The sequence below is a fragment of the Vanacampus margaritifer genome, chromosome 9 (genome assembly GCF_051991255.1).
Source record: "Vanacampus margaritifer isolate UIUO_Vmar chromosome 9, RoL_Vmar_1.0, whole genome shotgun sequence".
Taxonomy (NCBI): Eukaryota; Metazoa; Chordata; class Actinopteri; order Syngnathiformes; family Syngnathidae; genus Vanacampus; species Vanacampus margaritifer.
The window spans coordinates 23,042,870-23,069,455 of NC_135440.1; the positions used below are offsets into that span (position 1 = coordinate 23,042,870).

The following is a 26,586-nucleotide window of genomic DNA, read 5'->3' on the forward strand; positions in this document are numbered from 1 at the left end:
TTGCGATAAAAAAGCAAGCGCGCTTCATCGCTGAACCCCCATCAACCCCCCCACCCCCCATCTCTCTCTCAGGAGGCCGCAGCGCGATCCAACGCCAACATGAATAAAACAAGTTATTCTTTTCTAGATAAACAGCCTCCGCGTGCCAGCAAACAAGAGGGGGAAACGGCGCCGAGCTTTGGTTTTCCTCCAGCAATTGCGTTGAAGACAAGGGGGTGGGGGGGGGGGCCTCCCCCGACGCTCGCCGGGGCCTCCCCGCGCGCCGGTCCTGCGCGGAACAAAGTGTCTCGGTTGCCCGAGGCGCCGGATGGAAGTTCTAAGCACAAACAAAAGCTCCTAAACACCTTAGCAGGGCTCGCTAGGCCATTTGAACAAAAGCCTGTTATTCATTCGCTTTGTCAATTCTTTATGTACATGATAATAATCACCCAATTCCCAGCTGAGGCTCGGGTTTGTTCATTAGAATCGGCACGCCGGATGCTAAGTGAATCATTAGGGAGGCGTCACTTTGGCCCGCGTTTGACAAAGGTGCACATTAGCCGTCGGAAAAGGTTAAGCGTGCTAAAACCCAGAGAGTAAATGTGGCGGACAAATTGAGAAATTAGCGATAGGCGGGTGGAGAAGGTCTCCGAGGAGCCGGTGCTGAGGCGAGACCCATTATGGGATGTGGCACCAGGCAGCTGGGTGGCTAATTAGCATGGTATGTTTAGCCCTTACGCAGGACAATGTATACGACTCGAACCACCCACTTGGCCCACTTAGCCGCAGAACGCGTGCGCAAGATATCGCAGTCGTTTTGGTCACGTGACTTTGGTGCCAGGCGTCCTTCGAGAAGGCGAGCTGGCGGGTGATCCAATCAAGACGGCGCTCGGCGAGTAGGAAGCCCAGATGTGTGTGTTGATATAGTGTGTGTGGGGGGTTGTGAGAGAGTTCGCGTGAAACAGCTGGTTGCCGCCATCTGCCGCGGCTTCCACATCTGCAGCTTGATGCTGCATGCACATCTGTGCGCTTCCATGCGCTACACATCTTTTGTTGTGAATTGTAAACGGGCCCACGCACCCTATTTTTCACGGAGAAACCTCAAAACCATACCAAATCTTGGCATCGAGGTCTACTAAACGTAGATAGTGCAAGCAAAACCGATTTTCATGAAATTTGAAATTCAGCTAAAATGACTGCTTCAAACCAAAATGGCTGATGTCCCAATTTCATGTAGTTATGTGAAACTGGGGTCAAGGGACCTTTTCAAACTTCCAGAAAATCCTCGAAGCAGTTTTCAAACTTTGACTCCACCCACATCGGACAGTTGAGGCTTTACAATTGGTGTTGCCCATCCGTCTATGACCTGCTTCCCTTTCTGGGCGCACGTCACGTTGTCATTTAAAAAAAAATAAAAAATGTTATTCTTTTGATCATTGTCATAATTTTTGATGGTCTCGCTCACACTACCACCAACAAATGCTTTCTATTTACAGAAGGCTGCGCTTCTTTGGCGTGGATGGCTTCTTGCATCTGTGATTGAGTGAATGTATTGTATATTATATATATATATATATATATATATTGTATTGTATAGCTGGTGAATAACCCCAAAATAAGGCTGCTTTGGGGGTTATTATTTAAATTTTTCCCAACTTTTGGGGTACTCAAAAAGTTGTGTCGATTCATTTTTGACCCAATTAGATTGGTTTATTCAATTTATACTCTGAAAACAGTTGGGTCAAAAATAACCCAATTATGGGTAAATGTCAATTAGACCCAACTTTGAGTCAAGAAATGGGTAATTTTTTGTGTAAAACAATTTTATAAATATATATATATATAAATTATATATAGATATTGTGAGAAATTGCCAAATATAGTAACTCAAATTAAATAATGACAAAATACAAGGAAATGAAAGAGGAAAAAAAAGGTCAGAGATATTACCAAGAAATAATAATACAAAAATTGTTTAAACAAAATAATATACCTCAAATGACACATCCTTACGGACAATCTCAAATTGGGGTCATTTTTGACCCAATTGTTTTAGAGTGTATTTTCTGACTAATTTCGGATTTGTGATTGGACGATGGAGGATGACAAAGGCGGAACTTCTGCTTTCGCTGCCAATGACGGACGTTTATGCAGAGGAAGAAGAAGCACAAAATAGAACCATCCCTTCGCTAGTTACCGTAAATAGTGCGTAAATAGTGCTCATTTTTCATAAAAGAATTTGCGCAAATCTCAAATTGTTTATAAACAGAAATGTCCGCAATTCAAGGTACTTTTCAGATTTGTTGTTTTACAATAATTAGATGCATCGTACATGCTATGCTTGACAACGATTTAATAGATAACACAGGAAACCTCCAGATTTCCGTTTCAATTAAAAGGCTTTCTATGGGTACTTAAAAACTCCAAATGCTCCATAGGTGGGAATGTGAGTGCGAATACTTGTCTGTCTGCGATTATCTGGCAACCGGTCCAAGCCGTACCCCGAGTCAGCTGGGATAGGCTCCAGCACACCCGTGACCCTAATGAGGACAAGCGCCACGGAAGACGGACAGATGGACGGATGGATGGACAGCTATCTAATCCGGTGGCTGTACGTTTCTGAAAAAAGCAGCATGATGGACTGTCAGGAGTACGTCTGCTTCCGAGTCAAGAAAATGAGAGAGCGGCACAGTGGGAGGGCTGCTAAAAGGCAGGTTTGAGCATGCTGAAATCCACCCAAAACAAGTCACATGAGACGTGCGGGCTCTCTGTTAATTAGGCAGCCGATATTACAAGACGAATCAAAGATGGAGGGGGGGGAAAGACCAAGGAGGGAGGGTGTTGATTTGACGAGGGCCTGGGGGTAGCCTACGGGGCAGAAGGGGGAAAAGGGGGGTGGGGCGGCTGGGGATGACGGCCGAGCCAACCGGCGCTGCTCCTTCTCATCAATAGTGCACAAGTTAAGAAGATGGCTCTCAAAAGTGAAAACAGCATCAACAGGCTTTAGGCTTCATCACGTATGCGTTTTGATCCCACGACGGCTACGAGCGGAGGCTCGCGCCGGGCCGCGTTACTTCGTGGCGGGAGGCCGTGATGAAAAATGACGCCTCTTTACCTCCCCAAATCTCCCAAATCCAGTAGTGAGTAATTGCAAAGCGCGGCGAGAAGCGCTCTCCGAGGAGAAGCTGAGGGACAGTCGCCAGGCGAGGTCCAAATACGAGTCTTTGCGCGGGAGCCCCCCCATTATTATCATTATTATTGTTATTATTTTTTACTCCTTTTTTCCCGCTCTCTCCTTTTGACGACGGCAAGGATTTTTTTTCTTTCCGCCTCCTCCCTGACATAAAAGTAAACAACGTTGCCTGCAGGCACAATTTTCCTCGGCAACACAATAAAATGTGCAGTGAATTTATGATGGTCATCCATTAGCTCTTACCAAGGAAACATCACCCGTATCTGTCGTCCATCATTATAATAGAGGGTTAATGCACCAAATTTACATAAAAAAGTCATATTGTCTGCATGAATTATTTACACCCTCAGCTGTTTTTTCCAATTTTGTGTTTTTCTATTTTTCCCCCCTCCGCCTCTCCATCCTCTCATTTGTGGCGAGGGAGGAAGAAGCGGAAGATGAGGAGCTTTGGTCCAGATTCCAGCCGGGGAAAATCTGATCAAGTCCTCCATGAAGCTAACGTCTCAATGTGGGACACTGAAGTGATGACGTTGTGCAGGCGTACGAAAGAATCAGTCACTGGTAAACCATCATCTCACAATTTGATTGGCTGCAGGGTGAAAAAAAAAAGTAACAGTATTGACCTAAACCATATGTCAAACTGGAGCAGTCCTAACCGAGCAACTCATCAAGCATGCTCAGAGTTCAAGACTTTGTAAAGACTTTTTGATTTCATTTGAAACTAAGTAAGACCAAATTCCCAATGTTTTAAATTTCCCTTGTTGCCTAAAGTTGCTATACAGTAAATAAGAGTACAGAAAAAACATCATTTTTGTTGGTTCCGCTGTCGTGATTACGTAATGCTACCACTAGAGTAAAGACTGTTAAGCCATTTTAGAGATTTCAGACTATTTATAATCATAAAATCCTACTTATGTGCAAACAATTTTAAGACTTTTGAATGATTGATTTCAGACGTTTTTAATGCCAATTAAGCTCATTTTTAAATTTATGGATTGAAAACCTCTTCAACTCATTAATTCCCAGCCATTATCACTGAAGCAACCACCTTCGCTCCCGGGCTGTTTTACTGGATTTTGACTGATTCTGCAAGGCCCGCAGAATATTGGGTTCTATTTCTATAAAAACATGGAATCGACCAAAAGAAAGATTCAAGTCTCTTCTTTCATCAGGAAAAATATATATTTGTATCTGTTTATGTTTTGCAGCAATTAGCATTAGAATAAAGCTAAGTTTCATCATTATTCACAAATCTGGTTAAACCACTGGGGAAAAGAGCTTGTTGCAACATGGCTGATCTCTTATACTCTGCTTCCACCTGCTGGCCGTTTTTTGGTAATAACTTCCATTGCTTTATCAGGTCAGAGGCTGCATCAAAGCCTTCTGTATGCTCTGGCATTTAAAACAAACAAACAAACAAAAAAAAACAATAAACGTATAAGTACGTTTTTGGGACTATGGCAATATTTAAAAGAGAAAGTTTTTGGGAGAAAATTATTTAATGTTCTTCTAGACGAATACCAGCAAGTGCCACATTATACCAAGGATATATTCCATATCAGAATTGTTTTTGCCTTAAGTATTAGTAGCTGGTATCGGCCGCCTCCAGAAGAACCCAATCCGATGCATGGCATGCACAGTAAATTCTGTAGCGTAAATTTGACTCTATTTAGAGTGGGACCAAACACACTTGGAAGAGAGTAAAATAAAGAATTGAGGTTAAAAAAATAAAAATCCCTCAAAGGGTAGAGGAACAAACTCTTGACCTTCTATGACTGGCTCGGTAAAGTTAAAACGATGTGATGTGTTAGTCGTCGGCGTACTCACTGCCAGTCATGCTATATTGTAAGTGAATTATCACGATATCACGTCCATGTAATGAAGGCTTGCACAGCACTAACAGTTGCCTCTCACACCCCCGAGGGGAAAGGATTGGCAATTGAGCAATTATGACGAGCTCAATTACTGTCATCATATTATGATAGCTAATCCAAGTGCACGGCGCGGCGGGCGCGCCATGTCGCCGTTACTCCCCCTTCCTTCCCCGGCTGTCACCGAGGTGAGAAAATGCCGTCAGTGACGCGAACGCAGACAAATGAATATGTGACAAACGTGTCAATCCGCTCGGTGTCTCGTCGCCGTCTTTCCGCGGGACGTCTCCGAGACAGATGTCTTAATTGTTTTCCCGGATGCTGCGGCACTGTGCCACTAGCGCTCCCCCCCCCCCTCGTCATTTTTTTGGAGCTTCCCTAATGTGGCTAACATACTTTTCCAGCAGCAATCGTGAAAGATGGCATAGTTGCGACTCAACCCCCCGAGGTGGGAAAAAGGTGAAAACCAACACAAGGAATTTCGAGGTGATCAACTTTACCACCATGGCTTTGTTTTTAGGGCGTACTCACACATTTCAGCGTGCCACGATAAATCGTTGGGTTACTGCAACTTTCTTGGATTTGTGGGTTATTTCTATTGTGCAAGGTGGCGGTTATTGTGACTTACTACCCCCTGTCTTGAAATGAAACGATGACAATCAGTGCCAGATTACTTTTAGTTTGTTTTTCTATGTACCAAAAAAAATTAAATAAAAATAATTTATGTAGCAAATACTAGCATTATACAACATTTAAATCGAAACCAATTGAAGACATTTATAGAAACAGTAGCATTTAAGAGCATTTAAAAGCAAAGTACAGAAATAAAAAGTAGTCTATTAAAATTACTAAAAGAACGTACAGCACAAGAGCATGATTTTGGAAAGATTTACTATAGAAATGTTCTAAAAGACCTTAATTATAGGTATGGGGAATTTTTTATTATTTTTTTAATCTGATTTGAAAGCTAACTTCAGTTCTCTTGGCAGGTTATTCCATTTGTGTGCAGCATACCAGCTAAATGCTGACGCACCAAGTTTGCTTTGAACTTTGGGCTTCACTAATTGACCTGAGACGGGTTTATATTGTGAACGTTTTGACAAACAAGACACTTTTACTCTTACTAAGATACAGTTACTATTGTATATAGGGCTGCCCGATATCGGGAAATCATGTGATAGAGTTGTTAAATATAGTGATAGATATTATTGCGATAACATGTAGCTAAAGAAATGACATTTTTATTATCTAATGAAAGAATTTAAAAAAATGTCATGCTGCAAAATAAACAAACTCAATGTATTCTTAGTTAATAAATCGTAATTGCCTCTCGAAAATGTTCAACTATTGGATGGCGGTGCACATTTTAGTTAGCGTCTGACTGGTCAAATTCAGATAAAAGCATACAATTCCATATGAAACTTATTGCATGTTTTTGTGATTTGCATATTGTTATACTGTATATATATTGTTGTATATATCACGATATCGATATTTTTTCGATGAGTCTGGTTGTGATTCTGGTTCTATTTCATGTGACGAGTGTGTGATGAAAAGTCCGGCGCTGATGTTGCACGTGGGTAAACTACTCAGTCACTTTCAAAGAAGAAGTGCTGAGAGCGACGCGAGCGGGTCAGCTTACTGTACACAAATACGGTGGCAAACAAATTTGCATGTCAAAATTAAAAATCAATGTCTTCCACCTCCCTCTCTAATGACCAATCTCCCTACAACCAAAGCTCTCGTTTGCTGATTAACATTATGGGTGGTTTCTGGGGGGAGGGGGCGGGGGGACAATCTCTTTCAGCCCAAAAAAATTTAATGTCTGGTCGGTGCTGGATTTCACTTTCCTTTCTTTTCTTTGATCCTTACTCGGGTCTCCTGACAACCTCACGACTCTAGCTGGATTCTGAAGTATTCGGTTTAGGTGAACGGTATGGGATTTTTAATAGGCTTTAGGTGAACTAGTGAATACACACACACACGCACATACCCACATACAAAACAAAAAATTATTTAAAAAAAAAATTAAAAAGAGAGCAATGATGATGACATGTCAAATTGGTAAAATTACCGAATTAACAATACTGAGCTCTCCAGAAAAAAAATAAAAATAAAAAAATAAAATAAAGAAATACTGAATTGTGGAGACATAGCGTTAAACTATATAAGAAATCAAGTGTCTTTGTTCTTGTCAGCGTTTATCTGGCGTAACCCACATACAAAATAAAAATTTATTTTAAAAAAATTAAAAAAAAAATTAAAAAGAGAGCAATGATGATGACATGTCAAATTGGTAAAATTACCGAATGAACAATACTGAGCTCTCCAGAAAAAAAAAAAAAATAAAATAAAATAAAATAAAAAAATACTGAATTGTGGAGACATAGCGTTAAACTATATAAGAAATCAAGTGTCTTTGTTCTCATCAGCGTTTATCTGGCGTAACTGCGACAACCACTTAGCTTTGAAAGCTAGCTAGCTAGCTATGAAAATGAATCTCTTCAGTTAGTTCAGCATTAAATGGTAAAATACTAGCTTGATCGTTTTCATGAAGGCTTTAAAGAGCCTGCGCAAGTATTTGCTCGATGGCCGTCACTTGACTTTATTGGCCGTTGACTGCGAGGTGTCGTTCGAGGTGTCCTGCACGCTCGGCCATTGAGAAATGGATCGCTTACCTCTTAAACCAAGCGAGTGGAAATAATACGGCTCACACTGAGAGATCACAGTGTCAGGGTCAATTGTCCTGCAAAAGAGCGCGTCTGTGGTGGGGGGGGGGCGGGGGGACATGTATTGATTTTTCATTTTGTCTGGGTAAGCAAGCATGCCGCCGCTTGGGTGCGGGTGCAATGAGGCAAACGCAACGTGCTAGAATGATCCGGTGGCTTGTCACCAGTCGGCCTCCACCGCTGGGAGACACCTTGACAACAATTGAGGCACTGCCTTGATATTGGAACGCCAAAAAGGTGGTACAATTTGGAGTTGGGTTAGAATCAAGTGGTGTCCTTGCACTTTTGCCCAGTGTCCCATTGCTTTTGGCACGATAGCTCACACAGCTAGAAAATCCAGCAGCTCTTTTAGCAAACCTAAGATTTTCATTTGGGTCATCTGTGATTGTTGCATTTGAGTGACATTGTAATTACTGAACACTATTACCAGAAAGAAAGTTTATTTCTAGCTTTTGCCGTTCTTTAGTAATCATTAGTATAATATGGGTAAGTTCAGACAAAAACACAGTGTAGAAAAACTTTTTGTGAAAAGAACCTAGTCAAGCAGAACAGGGAATTGGATGCTAATCTTTGCTTTTGTGACACTTCAAACTACAAAACAACTAAAACAAGACTGAAAAAGGGCTTTTGATGGATTGCATTTTCATTCAAGGTGGCAGCACTTCATCAGCAAGCTCCCCAAAAGTATACTTGTGTGTTTGTGGATACGCAAGCTTTTCCATGTAGGCTGACAACCATCTTTTGAAAACTGTGAATCTTTGGTTGCCTAACTGTCAAGTCATGGGTGGAGAAAATTCAGTGTGAGGGCGGGATTATGTAAATTAGCCCAACTGTGACATCACAACTCAGCAAAATTCTTAACTTTTCACTCACAGGGGCACTTTGCTGCAAATATTTATTTGGTTGTTTAATTCATTCACTCCCAACCATTTTCACTGAAGCAACCCCCTTCGTTCTCGGCTGTTTTACTGGATTTTTGACTGATTTTGCTAGGCCTACAGAATATTGTCTTCTATTGCTATAAAAACTCTATAAAGTCTCTTCTTTCATCGTGAAAAAAAAAGTATATTTGTATTTGTTTCCATTTTGCAGCAATTAGCATTAGAATATAGATAAGTTTCATCATTATTCACAAACTTGTTGAAAACAGTGACAAAAAAAGCTTTTTTGCAACATTACACTGGTTGATCATGTATACTCTGCTGCCTCCTGCTGGCCGTTTTTATAATAGCTACCATTGATTTAAGCATTCTCTTCAGTTCAGAGGCCGCATCAAAGTCATTAAAAAAAAACATTAAACAAAACAAAAACGTATAAATACGTTTTTGGGACCATGGTAATATTTAAAATTGAACGTTTTTATACGTTTTGGGGAGCAAATGAAGTAATAAAGGATTTTTGAGAAAAACAATTTGTACTCTGTAACAAATTACTGCAAATCTAATTGATGTCAACATTTTGTCGGTCAAACTTGTAGCAACGTATTAAAAAAAGCCTCAATCGCAAAGACATCTTGTGAGAGCGCTTCTGAATGTTCTTTTTCCGTTTGATACCACAGATCACATCCGCATCGGGACTCCGACTACAAACAATGAAGAAATGCAAAATCTCACAACCCCTGTGAACCTTGCCGGCGGAGTGCTCCGCCGGAGCCGTCTAAAGTAGTTCATCACTACGCGGCCGATGCGGTTTGATAAAAAGTGTGAAGAGATTCATATCAACTCCTCGGCGCCGCTTTTCGTCTCCCGAGGAGAACACCTCGTTTTGGGTCGTAACCTCCTACGCATCCTTTGGAAGAGTTTGGATTCAACGTGTCCATGGGCTTGTCTTTTGGACACAGCACACCCTCTACCCCCCCCCCCCCCCCGTTTGAATATACATGACCTGCTCGGTGGTTCGACTTCGGACACGCGGCGGCATGAATTTTGCCCATCGCCTCCTGATTTACAGAGGATAGCGTCTGGGCGTGACGAGTGACACGCGCGAGGTGAAGAATCGCACGGTCGTCCGCCGCCCTCTCCTCAATGAACCTCTTCGCCGTCTTATTCCACTCCTCCGCCTGGGTCAAAGTTGAAGGCTGACAATATAAGCTCATCGGCACAACTGACACTTCCCGTTGAGGCGCTTGGCCGGCTTCTAAATATTAATGCCGTCCACCCCCCACTTTGTCATGACGTGCAAAATAATAGTTGTGTGACACGAGTGGAGTGACTGTCCTCTGTGTGGGTCAATGAAAACAATGACCGAACCGGTAACATAGTACAACATCAATCCCACGTTAAAGAAACAAAAACAAAAAACTAAACAAAACGCTATACGAATACAAAGTACCAAATAAGCACCAATCAGGGAAAAAAAATGCTTTTGTAATACACTTTAATGCAAAATTAAAATAAATCTGATTAGTCCATTACTCGATTGAATAATCGATAGATTAATCGATTGAATAATCGATAGATTAATCGATAGATTAATCGATTCTAAAAATATTCTTTAGTGACAGCAATATTAGAGATTTTTTTCCAAATTTGTTCCTTGCGCTTTTGAATGAAACATCACAACGAGATTTCCACGTTTAACAAGTCAAAAGTTGTTTTTTTCCCCTGCCATGGTATTAAACCACCAAGCGCGCTGATGGATGCGCGTAACACTTCGACCCATCTGATGTGAAATGACACCCGGCTCGTCATGAATCAACTTCCAATTACTGCGCTGCAAACTTTGGACGCTCTCCAAGAGCACAAGAGTCGCAGTCAGACACCTGCCAGGCGTGGCGGCGTTTGGGCAAAGCTGTGCGTTTTTTTGGGTTTTTGTACCAACCACCCACCCACGCACCCACGCACACACACACGCGCTTGAAGGACTTCCCGCAATTGAGTGTCTTCCAGACAGTGAGAGTGTGAGAGGTGAAAGTGGGGGCGAGCTAACAGCTGCTTACCCTCCACTAAACTCTCCCACCTGCAAAGACGGAGGCACCTGTCACATCGCGGCTAAAAAGAAATAATGATAGCTGATGCAAGAAAGTAGTAGTGGTCAGCATGGGTCACATGTGCAACATGCACGACACGTGGTGAATGTAATCAATTACAGTATCTCATGACTAATTTTGCAATTATACGGAGGATTAGGACCAGTGAAGAGAAAAAAGAGGGTGGGATGAATTCTGACTTTTTTTTTTCTCATCATTTTGACTTTATTCTCAAAATTCTGACTTTAAAGTGAAAATTCTCACTTTATTCACAGAATTCTGACTTTCTGACTTCCCCCCCACAATTCATAGCTCTACATCACAAAGTCAGAATTATCAGTCAGAATTCTGAGTTTAAAGTCAGAATGCTGAGAATAAAGTAAGAACTCTCACTTTAAAGTCAGAATTCTGAGATTAAAGTCAGAATTCTCACTATGTATGTTAAGTGAGAATTCTGACTTTAATCTCAGAATTCTGACTTTATGACTTCCCTCAACAATTCATAGCTTCACAAAGTCAAAATTCTGAGTTTAAAGTGATAAAGTCAGAATTCTGAGTTTAAAGTCAGAATGCTGAGAATAAAGTAAGAACTCTCACTTTAAAGTCAGAATTCTGAGATTAAAGTCAGAATTCTCACTATGTATGTTAAATGAGAATTCTGACTTTAATCTCAGAATTCTGACTTTATGACTTCCCCCAACAATTCATAGCTTCACAAAGTCAAAATTCTGAGTTTAAAGTGATAAAGTGAGAATTCTGACTTTAAAGTCAGAATGCTGAGAATAAAGTAAGAACTCTCACTTTAAAGTCAGAATTCTGAGATTAAAGTCAGAATTCTCACTATGTATGTTAAGTGAGAATTCTGACTTTAATCTCAGAATTCTGACTTTATGACTTCCCCCAACAATTCATAGCTTCACAAAGTCAAAATTCTGAGTTTAAAGTGATAAAGTCAGAATTCTGACTTTAAAGTCACGATTTTGAGATTAAAGTCAGAATTCTCACTTTAAAGACAGGATTCTGATATTAAAGTCAGAATTATCACTTTAAAGTCAGAATTGTGAGAATAAATTATGACATTCGCCATAGCAAACTATATGAAAAAAAACAACCTTTAATCCAAAAAAGACGAGCTGCTACGACGTGTGAATTCATTTCTACCCGACACAAGCAACATTTCATGGCCGAAACCCACCAGTATATCATACATGACGGCCTTTGAGGAATAAAAAAAGACTTACAGTATTTCCGAGGATAAAAAATACATTTCATATTGTATTTCATACACAAAACTGGAGGGATTTTTGCTTTCAAAAAAGGAAAGAAAAAAAAAAAGTAGTTCAGCTCCAAAGCTCAGCGTAGCGAGTATTTGAGGCTCAATTTGTCAAGTTCACTTTCTGCAGAGTGACAGCGAATATTACCCTGGTGAGCAGCCAGCCTCGACGCACAGACAAGCCGGAACGTCTGCGAGCTTGTGTGTGTGTGTGTGTGCGTGTGCGTGTGCGCACGCCTGCGTGTGTGTTCCCAAGCCAGTGAGTGTATTTATGGGGAAGTGGCAACCTCCGCAAAAGGTTTGCTTACACCTAGCAGCACCTTTCTGAAGCCTCTATAGAAGGGGTGTCAAAATTAGTGCATTCATTTTGAGTTAATTTCAAGTTCTTTTAACACCACTAATTTTTTGGGGCGGGATTAATAACCACCCTTTATTTGGAACGCCTGTACTGGGGGAATTCCAGGTCGCAAAGCGGCAGACACGTCCACGTCAAAATTTTGCAGTAATACATGTAATAATAATGCATATATTTGTGGAGATTGGGGTCAAGTAATATATTACAATTTTAAAAATGTGCAGAATTTCACAAGTTACTTCATGTTAAAGATTAGATGGCTCTTAATATGAAAAGAAAAATGCACCGAGCTGTCACCAACGTCTTACAAATGCAATTATGCCATCTAGTGGCAGAAAAACAACCTCAACACAAATCAATATCACACTCACACTTTTTTTACAGTACAGTACAGTACATCTTTTTGATTTTAACACAATTTTACGAATTATGAAATTACGGTATCAATGACTAAAAGATGCATGCATATTTCTATTACTTTAACACTTTTTTTCCATTTTTATGTTGACAAGAGTATGAAAACTTTTTTTAATTGGTAATTTTTTTAATTATAATTAATTGCATGACTTCAATAGTTAACTCAGGATTTTTTTTTTTTAATAAATATATTTAAAAAAAAAAAAGAGAGCAATGATGATGACATGTCAAATCGGTAAAATTACCGAATGAACAATACTGAGCTCTCCAGAAAAAAAAAAAAGTTAACTCAGGATTAATCGCAAATATATCTGTTCTAAAAACAAAATGTTAAACAAGTCCCCTGACACCCCTAATATATATATACCCACATAATCCATTTTTTAAAACTCGAGTCATTTTTACTTGGCTTTCAATGCAGCTTGAGACTCTGCCCTTGTTTTAGTGTCTTGTCAGTTTTTATTGTTTTGAACTTTGTTATTGTTTCTTTAACTTATGTTTCAATTTTCTCATGTTTGACTTTATGTACAGCAATTAGTTTCAGATGTGATCGTTTTTAAAGTGTTCTACAAATAAAATAGAGTTGACTTAATGTTAATGTTATGTTCACGTCACTAAAGTGGTACAAAATTTGGGACTATGGACTGACGGCAGAGGCGTTAAAAGATTCACACTGTGCTTTATTTGTTTGACTTTTTCCTTTGGCTAATGCGAGCATCACTTTTAGCGTTTTTTTTTTTTTTGTGGTATTTTAACAACCAGAAAAAAAGCCATAGAGTAAAACAAAACAAACTCTCAGATAGTGTCAGCATTATTATCTTGGTCCTTTTGATACGGCTGTTGTATTGAAACTCAATTGTGATATGTATACGGTACTTTTCTATTTACAAAAGTCCGCACTGTATTAAAAATACACATGCAGATTTATGATTTAGCTCCGAGGACCTGCACCCAAAGTCCATTATAGGAGAAGCCAGTCGGGTTTAATTGACTGCATTTCCTGTAGTGTATGCCCTCTGTCACCTGCAGTGTGTGTGTGTGTGTGTGTGCGTGCGTGTGTACCTGTCCAGCCAAAGCCCTGAAACAAGGCCTGGTTTTTACTGTGTGCGCGTGTGTGTGTGTTTAATAATGCATGGCCCTGAGCCAGGACGGGCCCTTTGATAAAGTACAGCTCTGCAGCACATGCATAAGCAGCTAGCAGCCATATGCACAAAGCGGAAATTGATGGTGGAGATAAAGTCTATACTACAGCGCGCGCGCGCACGTGTGTGCGTGTGTGTGTGTGTGTGTGTGTGTGTAATAGAGAATGAGCTTGAGAGGGATTTATGGATCATATCAATGTCCCTTCTTTGACCAGGTGGCCATTTTACAGGAAAAGTCATAGCATGTGGCATCGTTGAACCCTGATGTTATGCCGTGGGGCAAATTGATGCATTCAAAAAATAAAAATAAATCAAACCTTATTTTTTTTTTTTGAATTGTAAGACATTGGAAGTGGAAAAGATAATTAAAAAAAAAAAACTTTATTATTATTATTATTTTTGCTGTCCTTATTTTAAAAGCTAAGCATACATCCGTTTAAGACACTCAAAAGTCTAAAATATTAACAATGTTAAAAAGGCCCATGATTTTTATTTTCTTCTTTTAACTTCATAAATATATTTTTTCTGAAGTATAAAAAAAAAATCGAAAGTAATTATATTAAATTTAAAAAATGACAACTTATTATCTTCCTGTATCTTTTTAGTTTATTTATTTTTATTGATGGCTTAACATGCACATATTAAAGTTCTTTTATGGAAAAAATACTGCTATTTTTTTAAATTCTTGTTTTGATTACATTTATTTCATTTTTCTTTTTCGTTTTTAACCACTAAACAGAGAAAATGGGGACAAGTTTATTTTACTTTCCTTCTTTATTTACATATATTTTTTATATGTATTGTAGACCCACGAACATTGACAGTGAACCAAAGAAGCAAACATGAAGGTTTAATTAGCTGAATGTTTATGAGCAGGTAGCTGCTATGGAAACATACACTCTGTGTGTGTGTGTGTGTGTGTGTGTGTGTGTGTGTTAGTCGTGATTGTCTCAAGTCAAGTGCAAGTGTGCGTGCGTGCTTATGCGTGTGTGTTACCTCCATCCTCTCGCTGTTTGAGCTGTCATTCAAATTCAAAGAGGTCACGGGTCATTGCCTTGAGGTTCAAAGGTCATCACCCTCCTCTCACCGTGTGGTTCTGTTGGAGGAAAAATAAACTTTTGTTTTCTCCATCAACAAGCTGCGAGTGAGCAAGTACACGAGCATAATGACCACACATATGACCCCTTCCCGAGACCCTTTTGAATTAAAAGTTCTCAAATTCAAACTTTCTCCTCCACATTTCCTGTTCTGTTTTGGAATATTCTGCCCACGAAAAAGTTTTCCTTAGCAACATGAAATTTGGTCGACAGGTCTGCCATGAGCAGACACTCTAAAAAGCGTCAAGAATGCATGTTTGGAAAGACACGGGAAGTTGGCCAATTCGGAGTCAAACATGAAACCAATAAATCAGCTCAGAGCCGGTTTGATTATGCAAAATTAGATTTGGTGGGTATTATGAGTAGATCTACGGGGGGAAAAAAGTCTCAAGATAACTGAAAAGACATGTGAAAGCTTCCAATTTTGTTTAGAGAAGCTGTTCTAGGAACATTTTGGCCATTTCCAGTGGCCCTTCAAAGATGAACTCCTACAGATTTGCATGACTGCTACCAAATGTTCACACTAGTCATCATAACACGCAAAATTCAAATACCTCCGCTGTCCAATCTACACTAAACTAATCATGACCGTGTTACCGTCTACTAGCAAAGCCATCCAACTACTCAATGGACTCGTCGAGCCGCGATAGGTGTTAGAATAAATGTACGCAAGTTATCCCATATTTACTCTTTTAGTATTGCAAAGCATGACTCATGCTCTTGCAGCTGCAGAACAGGAACGGCGCCCTTATCACAAGGACTGAAACATTTGCTTGTTGGAACGCCCTGTGAAAAAATAAAAAGAGAGGGCTTGGCAGAGTGTGACTCAGAGCGGGTCGGAGATTGTAACTTGAGCGCATCTCTGTCCGTTCTCCTCGCGGGTAAAAAGAATCCAGGTCTTTTGTCTTCCTTCCTTGTCTATTATTGTTTATGAAATGTTCTAGGTTGACTGAACCTGACAATAGGATAACCAAATCTAAAAAGATTCAATATTGATGGCCCTAATTTTGACATCCTCTCAATTGTAACTTTTTAAGTGGGCTTACATTCTCATCTGCCGCCCACCATGCTCACCCCTTTCCTCCCTTTATCCACCCGCACCCTCCCTCCTTCTCTTGCATCCCCCCCTTTTTTTTCACCCAGTCATAAAGAACAGACATTCAGATATACAGGGGTGGAGAATAAGAAACCCCCCCCCCCCCCCATTTATTTTTGTTGCAGCTTTAATTTACTTTGTGCATTAATATTTCAGGGCCCTCTGCAGGCTTGGTGAGGGAGCCGGTGGGAGGTGCAATGTGTGTGTGTCGAGTATGCATGTGTGTGCGTCACATTCCAGCTGTAGGAAGGGAAGTGAGTGGATAAATATTTTAGCGGGCCTTATTGGAGACCCTCGTTTCATCTCCACCGAACCACCGCGGTAGCACGGGTCCCCCACCTTGATGCTCCGACCTGGATCCTGAAGCCTCGATGAAGCATCTCCCATATTTCGATTATTTCCCGAAGCAAACAAAGGCTTTTCCGACGCGTCAAATTAGTAATCAAAGCACCAAGAGACGGCCTCTCTACCCGTGCTATGATTGATGACACGACTTCAAACAAATGTCAAATAGTCAAGGTTAACAGGAAGCTCAAGTCAGTGGTTGGCCAAGTGATTGATGCTGTGTGTTTCTCATTCGTATATGCATCATCTGATAAGTTCTTACTAATAGCTTCCGGCGACATGTGCTGTACGAAATACAGACACAATGATCCAATGGGACCCTATATAAGAGATGTATCAATATTCTGATTACAATGCTGAGTTTTGACTGACAGAGTAAAGTATAAATAGCAAGGGTGTCAAAATTGGTGCGTTCATTTTGAGTTAATTTAAAGTTCCTTTAACGTCACTCATTTTTTTTTTAAATGTGCGATTAATGACCGGCCCTTACTTTGAAAGCTTGTAGTGGGGAAGTTCCAGTCGCATCGCGGCAGACACGTCCGCGTCAAAATTTTGCAGTAATAAATTTGATAATAATGCATAATATTTGTGGAGACAGGGGTCAAGTTGTATTTTACAATTTAAAAAATGTGCAGAATTTCACAAGTTAGTTCATGTTAAAGATTAGATGGCTCTTAGTATGAAAAGAAAAATGCACTGAGCTGTCACCAACATCTTACAAATGTAATTATGCCATCTAGTGGCAGAAAAATGACCTCAACACAAATCAATGTCACACTCGTTTTTTTTTTACAGCGACTAAAAGATGCAGCCATATTTCTTTTAGTTTAACATTTTTTTCCCACTTTTATGTTAACAAGAGTATGAAAACTTAAGATTTTTTTTTTTTTTTTTTTACATTTTATTGTACATTCAGAACAGATCTAAAATTTGGGATTAATCGTGAGTTAACTATTGAAGTCATGCAATTAATTATGATTAAAAGATTTAATCAATTCATTATGATTAAATAATGTAATCGCCTGACACCCCTAATTAATAGCAATCAAACGTATTGCTTACGTTTCCGTCGGCTGATTGAGGATTCCCCCGTAGGATTTTGTTTAAGTCCTAGAAATTCACCCAAAAGAGCTGCTTCAAGCCAAAATGGTGGACTTCCTGTCCAGTTTTGGCCATGGGTGCTTGAAAATGTTTTGTGCATCCTGTTACAATAGACAATAGAAAGCAAAAAAAAAAGAAGAAGTAAATTGGAAAGTTTTGCGTCGCCCAACTATCTGGGATACTAGTTTCCATTTGGGCTAATTTGGGTGATGCTAAATTGTTGTGAAGCAAAGTTTGATGATGACTCACTAATAAAATTCAATGTGCAATAACCCGGGCTCCACAAGATATGAGCCAGTATCATTTAGAGTCATGAAATTTGGCAGACATCGATCTTGAGTAGACTCACAAAACACTGAACAAGCCACGTGCAGAAAGGCACAGGAAGTCGGCCATTTTAGTTTTAAATGGCATTTTCCGGCCAATGTGACCATTTAGAGCAGAAAAGCAAACTTTTCCCAGGAATTGTGTCCAATTCCTACCAAATTTCAACCAATCATATTAGTCAGATGAATGACGCTAAATTGGGAAGAAATTTTAATACAAATATTGCCATTTAGAATATTTATTTGCCAAAAACTGAAAAATGGTCAAAATACCAAAAAAAGGTCCAGTGTTTTTTTTTTTTTTTTACAGTAATACATGTCACTTACTTTGATTTAAAGAAGCATTTATGCCACCAAATGTGTGCGCATGTGCATGAGGAGGTTGTGAGTGGGAAAAGGCCTCTAAGCAATTTGGGATGGTGAGGACGGGGGGTCGCTTGGAATTGGATTTTCAAGTGGGAAGAGGATGGGGAGGATGCAAAATTGGGTGTTTATCACAGACCAGTGGCTCTGAAACTGAGGGGTCTCCTGGTCATTGCATCAGGGGCACGCGGCAGGAGGCCATATTGAAATGAGGTCCCCCCCCCCCTCCCCGCCACCCCGACCCCCCTCAAGGCTCCGAGCCACTCCCGTGTTTGTGTTGTTGGCGTGCGCTCGTCGATTGCCTCCGCTCCCCCGCTACTCGTTTCCCCGCCCTTGCTGGCCTCGATTGGTCCTCGTCCTCTTGATTTGCCTCTTCATTTAAAAAGCACAAAATTCCTACTGAGATCCAATATGGGCTTGAGGCAGGGGGGCGCCAGCGGGCCCCCAGCAGGGGTGAAAAACACGAGATGAAGACGAGGAGGAGGAGGAGGAGGAGGAGGAGGTGGAAAGAAAGGGAAAGAGATGCAAAACGTCTTCTTTTGGTGCAGCCCACCTTGACCCCGCGGGGGGGGCAAAGGCAACCCAGAGCGTGCGTGTGCGCCACTTTCTTTGGATGACCACCAAAGAAACAGCAGACGAAGCTCTCAAAAGCCAAAGAGAGGCAACTTCTAAAAGTTGTCCTGCGGGTTTGAAGAGTCCAAAGGGGGAGAAAAAAACACTTTGTATGAACGCTAAGGGAAAAGTTGACTAGCCCCGAGTACTATGACATGTTTTATGCATGGCCGCTGTGTTTCACATCAACAAAGAGTGGAAGGGGGGTAAAAGGTGAGCAGTGCACTGGCAGAGGGCAATGGAGGTAGGGAGGGGGTGATGACAGTTGAGAGGAACAACACAAAGTAAACACATACAGACCGAACGGGAATTGTTTGGGAGCTGATGGGGAGGAGCGCATGCAGACGACAGCCTTTAAACTTTTTTAGTTTTAAGGAATTATATCAGTGTTGTCACCATCGTTTGCTAACAACTCGTTATGAAAACACCAAAGAGAAACAAAGCCAACAGACTTCAGGCAGCTGAGAGGCTTCAGAAGAAACGCAAAATTAGCAACAGTTCTGCTTAAAAGGCAAGTTTATCACCTTTTTTTGATTTGTTATTGATTATACATACCAAAAAACAACTTCAAACTGATACAGTTTACTGTATAGTAACACTTTACTACAAATCACAAATTCTAAAGTCATGCTATCAGCATAGCAGACGTGGCTAACGTCATCTTATTTACAGTGCTAATGCTAGCTTAGGTTTGCTAGTGCTTGCTACTTGGTTGAAGTTGGGACAGCGTTCTTTGAGACTATCACAGCTATGCACTTTCATAGTCACATGAATGAGTTTGAGGGATTAGAGAAGTGAGGCTGGGCAGTTTTAAAACCGCAAACGCCCTTTTTAAAGTTGAACGAAGTACGTCGTATACAACAGCTAGGCTGAGACGGTCATGCATGCGTCAAAAGTCAAGAAAAAACACATCAGTGGGGTTTTCATTCAACCTCAATTTTAAAATTCAACCCCTTAAGCCAGCTTGACTCACAACATAAATTTGGTTGGACATGTTTATCAAAAGTAGACATGCAAAATTGTCTTCAGGAAGACAGTCAGAAGAAGTCAGCTATTTTGAGTTGAAGCTGCCATTTTAAGGTCAGCACTTAGTACTTAATTCTAACATTTCGCTTGGTTGAAACCTCTGCATGTCTCAGGCATGTCTGTCATGAGCATACCCGCCCCAAAAAAAATCTAAAAGAGAAAAGCCATGAAAGAAAAGACAAGGCATGTCTGCCATTTTACTCTGAAGTAGCTGAATTTGAAAATAGGCAGGTCAGCCATTTTGGTTTAAAGTCGCCGTTTTCTAGATGTACTTCAAAAATGGACTTGTCCTTGATTGAGTTTTGAATTGATTTCTACTGAATTTGAACCACACCATCTAATTCTTATCACAAGCAATTGAGAATGGGTATTTTTTTAATTATTTTTTTTCTGTACAACTGACAAAAGAATACAATTACGCAAGTAAATATAGGTGCAGAATTATTATTATTATTTTTTTAATTCAACAACTAACAAGACTCTGGTGAATGTTTATCACATGAAAACAATAAAGAACACAAAGTAGCTAGCAAGCAGGAGCACTTACTGCAGCCTCTTCTCTGATCTTCTTCTTTTATCTGGTTATGGGCACATATGAAAACCCCTCACACTCCACAACGCTAATTGCACGGGCCAATTTTCACAACGTAAACAGAATCAAAGGCGGCTGTAACCAGCTTTCTCCATAGGCTACGAAACAATATAAACTAAAAGCTCGGATTCAAAATAAAATTCCATTTCCCCTGGAAAGTTACTGTATTTTCTTTCATCCCTCGCCGGCGACATTCCTCGCCAGATTGCTTATTGCGCGCCTTTACCTCGTCGACTGTTTATTTTCCTTGTGAATATTTAAAGCGCGGACGTATCGAGAAAGCAGCGCGTTTAGAGACGTGTTGTCCCAAAACACGGCAATCAGAGGAGGCCGAGTATGCAAAGAAGGTGCAACGCTGGCGGGGGCCCGGCCCCCCCCCCCCCCCCTCCGCTCGCCGCGTTTGACGGAGTACCTTTCACGCTTGAATACATTAGGGGAACCTGTGGAATGGGAGCAAATGAATGCCCGCTCACTCCCCCGGCAGCCCGGCACGGCGGCCCACCGCCACGGAAAACAACGATTCATCGCCATTACATTTTTCATTACACGTTGCCGTGTAAGCGCCTTCCCAAGCCCACCACGCACCACAAATACCACCTATAGTGCTTACTTATGCAATGCATTTGTTCAAAAGCCTTGACCCTAAAGCTAGATATACACTGCAGGTCTAAGTGCCAAATTTCGATTTACTGCCTATAACCCTTTTTTTTTTCCTTCCTATTTACATGTACATCTTACTGTGTTAAAATCCACTGAATACCTAAAATAAGCCACACAACACACCCAAAATGAAGGTTAAAAAAGTGAAAACAATTATTTTGGTAGATTATTAATTTTTTTTTTAATGGTCACTTGTACCATTTAAAAAACGAGACTAAAAATGGTAATTTCCCCAGAAAAAAATAAAAATAAAAATGGTAATTTCTACAATGGTAAAAGCTGCCATGAGAACATCAAGCATAGTAATGCTAATTCAGTGACATCTTGTCCTGCAATGGACAGGTGGTAATCCACCAAAATTAGCTTGAATGCTAACATGATAACAGTTGGTATGCTGAAATATAGTAAGATAGCAGCCTAAGTACTGTATATCAAAAGCACAAAGGCAGATTGATGATTTAATATAATTCCCTGTCCTGTTTCTGAGATGTTTTGAGAATCTTGCAATTTAATTTACAGGCTCAACGTCGGTATGCAGATATATAGCGACAGAGTAAGAAAGTACAAACATTTTACAACAGTTAGCTTAGTGGCGTACTAGTTCAAAAGAACACTTATAAAACACGCTAACATGCTAAACAGTTCGCTGAAATACACCAAGATAACCAGTACCAGTAAAGAGTACCAAAATTTCTATGGAAACTTTTTCAGATCTTTCTCTGTCGTAAGGTACAAATTGAAATGAACATGCTAACAGTTGGTAAACCGACACATGTTAACGTAGCAACCTGAAAGCACTATTTGACAAATGCTAACGTTAACAGTTCATGCTGAAACAAACTAGGCAAGAAATCTGGGTACTAAAAGTAGCATCTTAGCACATAGTCACGTATTATTTCCACAAGACCTGATTAGATGTAAACAAGCTAACAGTTGTTATGCGGACATATAGCAAGATATCAACCTGAGTGCAGAAACAGCAAAAGAAAAGCTATTCAGATGAATAAAGTGGATAAAGCTAGGAGGTGCGATGGCGGGACGCAAGAAGGACGTTTATCCTTCCTTAAGCCCGCCTGATTGGGGAGTGCCGACCCGGGACGCTGGGTTAGTGCGTAGGCTCCTTATCATAATGTAGGCCGTGTTGTCTTCTCCATTACACCTCGGCCATTCAATTAGCCCCCATTACCATAGTAATAGAGCGCTGCGTCGCCAGGGTCGGGGCTGACAAGGGGAAGAGGAGAACGGGTCGGAGCCGCGGAAAGAGCGCCAAGTGTCATTATGGCTGCGGGCGCGTTTGCATCGCCTCGCATTTGGGCAGGCCAAGGTCAGCTGTGGCGACTCGTGGAAGGTGGAATTGCGCGAGATGAAGAAGATTTGAAGGACGACGCTCAAAGGCTGACACCCATGCTGAGAACTTCAAGGACTCACTGCCTTGAAGATGACAAATTTCAAAGTGCATCTTTAATGCCTCCCCAGAACGGCGACAGTGTGATAGATGCGGTGACCTTGCAGGACAAACGCGAGCAATTCATTGTGGAAATTAAAGGAGAAAGCAAAAGACAAACAAGCAAATAAATGCTTTTTTTTTCTTCCCGCCAGGACATCAGTGGCGACTTGTAAAAGAGATGAATGGCAACGTATGCTGTGTGAAAAAGCTCTTTTATTACCGTGGAGGACTAGCAGGAGGTTTTTGTTGGAGTTTCTGCTCGGATTTTGTACAAAATCCTACAAAAATATCGCTGGCAGGATCCTTGTACCTAAAAAATAATCACTGCACAAAAAATACGGGTAACGTTATACAAGAAAAAAATTTAATCTCAAACCCCGATTAGAAATTGCCACAATTTCTGCACTTATTTTGTACACGATACTACTAAAAAATGCAGAGAAAATTCCCACGGATAAAACAATCTTCAAACTTAGAGCAATGAAACCGATATTCTCGTTAATGACAAAAATAAATAAATCATACTATCAAAGGCAACACCGCGCTCCAAAACAATATTGTATTTGACTGACGGTTGACAGTTGAACGGGAATGCTTACATAGAATTCAACGGCTACGCCCACAGTGTTTGGGAGCCGAGACAAGGGCTTGATTTTTCTTTATTTAGAGTGGTTTGGTACGGTTTTATTTACTTGGCTCCTTTTTTTTTTTTTAATCTTTCCAATTTGGCAGGGTTGTTAATGACACTTCTCCGTGATGTATCAAATATAAAAATAATGTATTTTCTCTTTACCACGTCATATTAAGTTGTAATTCAAAAGCAGGCTTAGCTCTTTGACTGCCAAAAACGTTAAATAACGTTTAGTAAAATCCTATGGAGGAGTGCCAAAGACGTTAAAAGACGTTTGTTTCAAAACAGAGGTGAAACTAACCATTTTCTATTGTTGATTACTGAAAAACGGAATAAGGTAGAAACAAACTTTTTTTTTCTGATGAAAGATGAGAGTCCAATCTTTTTTTGGTAGTATGTGTGTTTCCATAGTCCAAACACATAATTTTCTATGGACCTTGAAAGATCAGTCAAAATGCTTAAAATCGGCTGGCACCCACGGCATCCCTTTTCTGAAAACGTCTGGCAGTCAAAGAGTTAATTGGAAAAAAATATATATATTTTCATTCCTGCTCAAAATAGAAAGAATCTGCACTGAATCAATGCCGTAACTTTAATGGTCTCTCTGTGACAGGTGGTGTAATATTTTTAATACTTTCTTACATTTATCTAATATCTCTCCCCCCAAAAAAGATGGGTTCATCCTTTTTTTTTCTCGAAAATGCAGTGTGGAGTGGTGCGTACAAAAACACGGTGTAATGACCACAGTGGAGGGCTGCGGTATCTGGTATGCACTTGCTCCTTTTTGCGCAGACGTCGGTTTTGCCCGACTGGCTTTGGCTGACGACGCGGCAGACAGCCTGTTTGAAATATTGAATGGTGAGGATCTGATCTGGCCACGGTGGTGGTGCTTGGGCAATCAATGCGGAATGCACGGATGGGTGCTGGTGGGCAAGTTTCTGGGTGTGCACCACATTTGAATACAGCGCATTGCCGTGACACCACAACTTTGATCTATTATCTTTTTCTTTATCCCAACTTTTTGTGTTTTCCTCGTGGCTTGATTTTTGTGTTTTTTTGTCGCCATCCTCACTTTCTGGCATCGTACCCGCATTGCGAGCGGGTGAGAGAGGCGGGGGTAAAGGGGAAGGAGAGATGATGAGACGGAAAGATGACGGCCAGAAAGAAGAAAGGCGAGGAAACAAGGGAACGCATGCAGATGCAGACGCCCATCTCGTTTACAAATATGCAAATGATGTTGCCTTTGTGAAATGCAAATGAGAGATTACAAAGCACTAATTAGGGTCAAAAGAACTGTTCACGTCAATTAGGGGAGAATGAAACAACGATCCCCTCCTCCGGTCCATCCAACCCTTGCCACGGATCTCTTCGGCTTTTGTTTTTTCGAAAATGGAGACATGAAAAAGACAAATAATGAGAGACGTGTACAAGGGGTGGGACGCCACAAACAGTATGCGCCCTTCTCAAGGGCACAAAGGGTCCGGGTTTGTTTGAGTGGTGGGTTACATTGGCTTGGTTTTGCCCACAAAAAAACAAATACACAATTTCATATCAAAAGAAAAGGTTCTTATTGACCTTTTGCATGTGACGTCACAGCCCTCATGGGAACGCCCCCTCGGGGACACTGGACGGCAAAAGAGTCACTTGCCTGCATTGTAACCATTGAATCTCGTACAGCGTAAAGTCTTTTATCTAATCGATTATCTTATAAAATGCTCATATCTTGCTGTTGCCGTCGGTTGTACAGACAGACAAAGGAGTAAACCAAATGTTGCTTTTTTATCACATACCTTCTAAAGAAGACATAAGATGTCGATTGATAGCAGCAATCAACAGAAAGAACCGGCAGCCCACAAAGTATTCGCGGGTTTGCAGCGATCATTTTTTGCGAGGTTAGTAGATAAATGTTGTAATTAGTAGATAAATGTTCATACATTTTACTAGTTAAACGTACACTCTAAAAAAAGATTGTAACAGAGGCGTCGAATTGCGTGTTTCGAATCACATGAGCGAGCCAGATAGTTAGCGTCCACTCCAACTGCACCAACACACAGCTTGGTTTTAAAATGCACCTTCTTGAAAATTATTACGTGCATTTGACTGTTTAACTCTTTGACTGCCAAAAACGTTTAATGACGTTTAGTAAAATCCAAATGAGGGCCGCCAAAAACGTTAACTCTTTGACTGCCAAAAACGTTAAATAACGTTTAGTAAAATCCTATGGAGGAGTGCCAAAGACGTTAAAAGACGTTTGTTTCAAAACAGAGGTGAAACTAACCATTTTCTATTGTTGATTACTCAAAAACGGAATAAGGTAGAAACAACTTTTTTTTTTCTGATGAAAGATGAGAGTCCAATCTTTCATTTGGTAGTATGTGTGTTTCCATAGTCCAAACACATAATTTTCTGTGGACCTTGAAAGATCAGTCAAAAGATCAGTCAAAATGCTTAAATCGGCTGGCACCCACGGCATCCCTTTTCTGAAAACGTCTGGCAGTCAAAGGGTTAAAAGACGTTAACTATGTTTTTTTTTTTTTGGGGGGGGGGGTGTACGGGTGGAGGAAAAACTTGGCCAGCTGTGCTGAAAGTATCATAGTAGGGATTTCTTCTTTGTGCTTGGAGTTTTTCACTCTGGAGCCGGAGTCATATTCATGAAATTACTACTTAGCTTGCCACTACGATAGTAAACACAGTAACATAACATCATCACAGCGTTTCAATATAGAACGGACTGTGTAAAAATAAGTTAGTTAGCATTACGAGGTATATTGTCCCCCGGTGTGAGCGTAGCATCTCGTCCCAGAGACTCAGCCAGCGACAAGCTTTTAAATCAGCCCCCGGTGTAAGGAGGAGAGACGGCATTGACGACATAGTGATATCGGTCGTGCGCTGTGAATTCCGGCAAAGTCGGCGATTTGATTAACTTGATCAAATCAGCATGCAACAGATGGTAAGGGCTGTTTTCAAACTAGCAATCTCCAACTAAAGTAAATATCGCGTTCCCGACTAAATGTGCAACTTCGACTGACAGGCGAACTTTGGTTGAAGTAATAGATTCCATGGCTCTATGGGCAATAATAACTTTTAATTTGTAAAATAACAGTCGCTAAGTCACTAAGTTGCTCCGGGTCACGTCCATTTCCATTCAACAATCATTTCCTTCCGCCATCCGTCATACTGTAGGGCAGTCACATGATCACGTCACGTCAGTGCAAATGGTCAATACTCGAAAAGGTCTGCTTTTAAACCCGTCTTGTTCATTCCCTTTTAACTGAAACTAACAGAAATATGCATGCCGGGCCACTAGTTGGCGATGTCACAAATGTTGCTCACAAAAACAGTTTTTATGACCAGATGAAGCTT

At 40.6% G+C, this 26,586-nt stretch overlaps 1 protein-coding gene across 3 annotated transcripts in view; it reads right to left on the reverse strand.

Annotated features, from left to right (window-relative positions):
• The window catches only part of fhl3a (four and a half LIM domains 3a), a 394,693-nt gene that overhangs the window by 126,370 nt on the left and 241,737 nt on the right, over positions 1–26,586 (reverse strand). For 2 of the 3 annotated variants that reach the window (XM_077575921.1, XM_077575922.1), the window contains one exon: positions 14,924–15,023. In XM_077575921.1, coding sequence (XP_077432047.1) covers positions 14,924–14,952 — 29 coding nt within the window. In that variant the 5' untranslated portion in view covers positions 14,953–15,023. Of the gene's footprint in view, positions 1–14,923; positions 15,024–17,527; positions 17,543–26,586 lie in introns of those variants that run through there. The other variant, XM_077575923.1, reaches the window with a different exon arrangement.